General features: G+C 38.9%; 1 protein-coding gene across 8 annotated transcripts in view; it reads right to left on the minus strand.

Moving 5' to 3' along the window:
• Positions 1–6,000, minus strand: part of PIK3C3 (phosphatidylinositol 3-kinase catalytic subunit type 3) — a 165,724-nt gene that overhangs the window by 10,810 nt on the left and 148,914 nt on the right. For all 8 annotated transcript variants that reach the window (XR_015153421.1, XR_015153420.1, XR_015153419.1 and 5 more), the window contains one exon: positions 23–113. Coding sequence is in view for 4 of the 8 variants with exons in the window: in XM_086372256.1 (XP_086228382.1) it covers positions 23–113 (91 nt within the window). In the remaining 4 variants the exon portion in view is untranslated. The remainder of the gene's footprint in view (positions 1–22; positions 114–6,000) is intronic.

Raw genomic sequence — 6,000 nt, forward strand, 5'->3', positions numbered from 1 at the left:
TCTGAGGGTATATGAAAATTACCTTTTTCACAGTTTTATCTGGTTCAAGAGCAATATCTGGAATGTTTGCATCCACCATCAAGGAAAACAAATTCAAAATAAGATTAGAATACCTAAAGGAGAATGGGAAATAAAAATAAACAACAATATGTTAGAATTTTGCCATTCTTTTCTCATATTAAGAGCACTCCTACAAGTAGTAATACTTAGATTTTTATAATGATTACTATTACTCCTATGGAAAATACAATGTACGCTTATTCACCAGTTGTCTCAATGAAAAGCAAGACTTGAAAATATATCTTATTCTAGGGCCTTGATATAATACCACTTCTAGGTTTCCCAATAGGGAACACACCTTTGGAGTAACCATCTAATAATGACATTTTTTTCATTTTTTAGTAAGTATATTCTTTTCAGAAGGGATCTAAGGGGGAATCCGCTTTATACCATTAACTGCGTTTTACTAAGGAATGAAGATCTGTCTTTGCTCAATGAAGACAAGAACCTGCTACCTTAAGACTACCTCAGTGTGTCATGGGTAATGAGTGAAGTGGCAACGTGACTCCATCTGCTATCTTAAGACTACCTTGGTGTGTCATGGGTAATGAGTGAAATAGTGTGACTCCATTCATGAATCATAAGTATCCTCCAGAGACACTAATCCCACCATCTTAGAAAATACAGTGACTGATGTGGTTATAAGCATCCTAAATGGAGGAGAAAATAGCTCATACTCTTCTACACTAAAAATATACAAGATATCTAAATCATTTCACCTTTGGAGTATGTGGACCCCTGTAGGAAGTTTTATCCTCATCAGTGCTCAAACTTTTCATTTTCCTCTAAACAAAGACAAAGTATGTTCCTTTTCCAAATGTTCATTACTAGAGGTGGAGCTGTGTGGGGAAAGGTGTCAGTAAGTGTCCACTGGGCACAGGCCACCTCCTGCTCAGAACATTCTCCTCTAGGACAGTTACGCCCTGAGTGGTAATGCAGTACTGTAGTGATAGAAGGAGGCCCAGATCTGACTTTGGGAATGGATGTGAGTAAAAAATTTGGTTTTAAACAACAAAGGTTTTTAGCTCGTCTTGGTAAAAAGTTTTGGATCTGTTCCCCCTAAACTGAAACCATGGAGTCACAAAGAGTTGAACACTACTTAGCGACTAAACTATACATATGCTGTGCTTTGCTTAGTCACTCAGTCATGTCCAACTCTTTGCGACCACATTGTCCACCAGGTTCCTCTGTCCATGGGATTCTCCAGGCAAGATTACTGGAGTGGGTTGCCAGTTCCTTCTCCAGGGGATCTTCCTGGCCCAGGATCCGAACCTGGGTCTCCCACATTGCAGGCAGATTCTTTACCATCGGAGCCACCTGGAACCTATATATATATAGGAACAAAGAAAGAATTTTAGGAACTAAGTCATGGTCAAATATAAGAAAGATTTTTAGGAACAAAGTCATGGTCAACTGTGTCAGAGCTTCAAGGAAGCAAAAGTGGCCACTGGATTTGCTATAGGTAGCTGTTTATTTTGATAAAATTAGTTTCAATAGCAGAGCATGACTGGAAGACTTACTGGAGAAGGCTGAGGAAGAAAGGAGGCAAGTAAGTGGAGACAGTGAGAACTTTTAAAAATAGATGTACTGAGGAGAGTGAAGAAATAGGGCAACAGTACAATGTTAGCAATATCCTGGTCTGTCGGGAGCCGGTGAGGCATTCCACTCGTGACAAAGGTCATGAGGAAGGAGGCTCGGCATACGCAAAGGCGGGATCGAGCCTCAAGAGTCCGCCCGGATATTCTCGAGCATCTACCCCCCAAAAAACAAAGCCTACTTTATTGCTTTGTGCTCTCACCTCTGACTTTACTGGGGGCTGTCCCCTACCACCATCTCGCTCTCTCTGTCAAAGAGTTAACTTACAGCTCCAATTAATAAAGTTCCTGGGCAACTAGGAGTGTTTAAATCCAAACCCCTCAGATGGCTCTCTAACTCGCCTGACAAGTTTACCCGGACTCCTGCAGCTGTGCATACAATTGTTTACAGTCTCCCAGCCTCCAGAGGCATGGGAAGCTTAAGATATTCAAATAGCTTAGAGCCTCTCAGAGAGTTAGAAACTGTCAGAATAAGACTAGTAAAGGATTTCATTGATGAGTCAATGTTTGTTGCCAAGTTTTCACATCCCCTGAATTGTATCCTTGAATATGTATTAATTAATAGTTGGTATGTAGAAAAAATAAGTAGAGGCCTTGGTGTTAGTAACTTTAGACCCTTAAGGTAATAAATTCTTTCTTTTGTTGTAAACCTATTACACATCCACCCTATAGGAATGCAATTTTATCTTTGGAAGATGGCGCCAAACCTTAAAATAATTACTCTTAGAGAAAGTAAGTCTTTGTTGATAAGTCCTTGTCAAGAGTCATAAAATATTAATAGGCCTTCTGGCCAGAAGATGATGTAAATCACCTAAACCATTTGTATACAATAAATTTGCAGGAAAGAAACCCTGGTTTTTGATAAGAATCAAAGACTGCTGACTTTGCATCCCCTATTATCCTCTATGTGTAACTTAGGGTATATAAGCCCCTGTTGAAAATAAAGCTACGGGCCTTGCTCACCAATGCTTGGTCTCCCCATGTCATTCTTCCCTTTAACTTCCAGCTGAGTCTCCATCTGGAACGCGGAACCCACCACGCTTACTACTTACACCTGGGCTTCTAAGACCCACTCGAGAAGGTCTCTAGGGTGAGGTACCTTCCGCTATTCAAGGGCGCCTGCGGCCTACCTAAGTGGTGCAAACTTCTTGTCTTGAAGTTTTATTGGTCTCCCGCTACTCAGCCTCTTTTCTCCACTGAATTTTCCTACTGAGCTATCCTCATTCTATTATTCTTTATATCTCTAATTAGCATATAAATAGTCGCCTAGGCCGTCTCTCCTTCGAATACCCTGGATCAGCTGGGGCTGGTCCCCGGCACTGGTCTTCTCCCCACTATTAATGGAAGCCAGTGGCACTCACTTAGCTGTGGCAGTTAAGAGGGATTACAGTTTGGGGCTGTAAAATTCAATGGGGGAAGGAGGAAAGTGAGAATTAAGGTATATTATATACAGTGGTAGGGTAATGAGATTGATGCTGAAGACATGGAGGAATGAAAAGAGCTATAAGGACAGTCGGTGTGCTGCTCAGACAGTGAAAAGCACTGGATCAAGATTTTGAAGGGCTAACTTGACTCTTAATGAGAGGGAGTGGCCAAGGCTGACTTTACATGAGAACCAGGCTCTGTGAGGCCACGTCACAGCTGGACCATTCATGAAGATGTTGAAGTCACAGCAGCAGGCCTGAAGAAGACAAGAATGAAAGTTTTCAGTGGAGGAGAATGACAGGGAAATAGGCAGTTGATGGTCAGCAGTAGGTAATTTATCTGGCTTCACGGTGTGTATCTATGCTTTTGTTAAGAAGGCCAGGACAGAAAGGTTCAGAAATGGCATTTCGGAGCAGGAAGGCACCAAGACCTTCTTTAAGCTCTGTGGTTTGTAGGAAATGGATACAGCAGAGGGTCCATGGAGAAGGCTGTAAGGACTGCAAGGCACCAGGAACTTCTTTAAGCTCCATGGTTTATAGGAAAGGGATACAGAAGAGGGTCCATGGAGAAGGCTGTAAGGACTGCAGTGTCAGTAGGATACAACCAACTGCTACGCGTTAGGTGATAAAAACAATGATACTCTTTCAGTGAATCCTTAATAATTCATCCTTTGCTTTGTTGACTATATAGGATTTTTCCCAGTCTTGCCACAGGGGAATCTCAGGAATCTACCACAGGGTAACTCAAGGAGAGGAATGCAAGGCTCAATTTTGAAAGGGATATTTCAGAGGTTCTCAAACCTGGCTGCCCATTAAATTCACCTGGGAAGTTTCTTTAAAAATACCAATGCTGGGGCCAAAACCCAGGCTGACTGAACCTGATGGGCTGCAACTGTTTTGGTCTCCCCTCCCCAACAAAGATCCCCAGTGATTCTCATGCACAGCTAGGATCTATGTTAAAATGTTTGCCTTTATTATAGCCCAATATGTGTTCCTTTTGTAAAAGGCACATATTAATGTTTCTGGATTATCTGTTGGTATAAATGTAACCAGGCTTCCCAGGTGCTCAGTGGTAAAGAATCTGCCTGCCAGTACAGGAGATGCAAGAGACATGTGTTCAATCCCTGGGTCAGGAAAAACCCCTGGAGTAGGAAATGGCAAGCCACTCCAGTATTCTTGCCTAGAAAATTCCATGGACAGAGAAGCCTAGTGGGCTACAGTCATGGGACTGCAGAGTCGAATAGGACTGAACACACACATATATACATAAATGAAATCACCCATGTTTCTATTATTATGGCAAAGGGAAACAATGTAAATAAATACAAAGTGGAATATTTTCTAAGAAGCTTAAACATCCAATTACTTTGCAGATTATTTGTCACTACATTTCAACTGTATTAATCTTTTACATCTGTTGCCATTAACCTACATTTTCTATTTAAAACAGAACCAGTGACACCGAACAGAAATTAAACATTAGTTATTCAAATCCTATCCAGAAAAACAGATTTAAGGTTACTAAAAATCTTTAAAACCATTATCAAAAGAAAATATAAGGTTAAGGTTAAAAAATGAGAGTGAGAAAAGTGCAAAACCAAGTCTAGACAAAGATGTAAGGATGGATGTGATATAAATAAGATTTTGATAAAGGAGTAGGTTAAGCACAGAGTTCAAGGAAACATACTCTTTCTCTTACCCAAGTTTATACCAATCATCAAGTTACTCATTGACTATATAAAGATGCTCTAGATTTTTCAGTAAAAATCTTCAATACTAAGAATAAAAATCATTAACTACATCAAGTGAGGTTTTTATGGCATTTCAGAGGTCTGCTTCCCCTACATTTATCCATTTTGGATGCAGTGAATATCAGAGTAGAATTCTATATAAATATTTCTTTAATAAGTGTACTAGAGTTCCAGGAGGGAAAAAAAAAATGAGGTTAACAATGAAAAGTAGTTTGATCCACAGATTCACTATTTGGTGACTTAAGACATGACAGTGTGAGAACTTTGCTTAATACAGCAAAATGCATTCCTAACTTCATTATTTTTACTGAAAAGTTTAGGCTCTCTTTGTATCACCGGTGTCCAGCATGGTGTTTGGCATAAACACAGATTAAGAGAAGTTTATGTTTTCCTTCAATACTTAACTTTTACAATGTTTGAGCATTACTCCTGCTGCCATAAGAGTATTCAAAAAATAAAATTTCCAATTCATTATTGGTATAAAAATGCATTTTGTTACATGAAAATCACTCCATAAAATGTGCTCTGACATCTGTATAACTATAACCATTCATAACTTAGTTCAAATGAGATTGCTTAGTTTATGTGGTCCACATTGTATTCAATGATTTCTTATTGATTAGCAATCAACAAAAACCATGAAAAGAACAAGAACAAGGTTGATACCCTAATAATAAATGTGTCAACTGTAAACAAACTTTTGGCTATCTGGCTAATTCTTATGTCCTAAGGGAAATTTTTTACTAACAGAAGCATATTCTAAAATATAACACTAAGAAATAAATGTTGACAAAAATATTAAGGCCCAGCTAATTTTAACAGTGAAATTCCTGAAAATAAAACATTAAAACTATGTTCATGAAGACTTAACATAAAGTGAGGTAGATTAGTCTTCATGATTTTTCTTAGTAGTGAGAAAGTTAACTTTGGCTCTGCACAAACAATCTGCTTCTATTTTCTCATTTTGCTGAATTGCTACTTATCCATTATCAATGACAGTTTATAAAGCTCAATGTTTTCTTTCTGCTTTCAATAACGGAGAGCACCTTTGACATTTCTCTAGTTATCATTTCATATTATCTTGTCTGTCTCCTCACTGAGATCGCCAAACTTTCATCTAGCTATGACTATTTTAAATTAAAAATTCCAGGTATTAAAGTGGAACTTTCA

Source organism: Bos grunniens, chromosome 24, assembly GCF_055505025.1.
Source record: "Bos grunniens cultivar Pamir isolate PY7600 chromosome 24, Bosgru_T2T1.0, whole genome shotgun sequence".
NCBI lineage: Eukaryota > Metazoa > Chordata > Mammalia > Artiodactyla > Bovidae > Bos > Bos grunniens.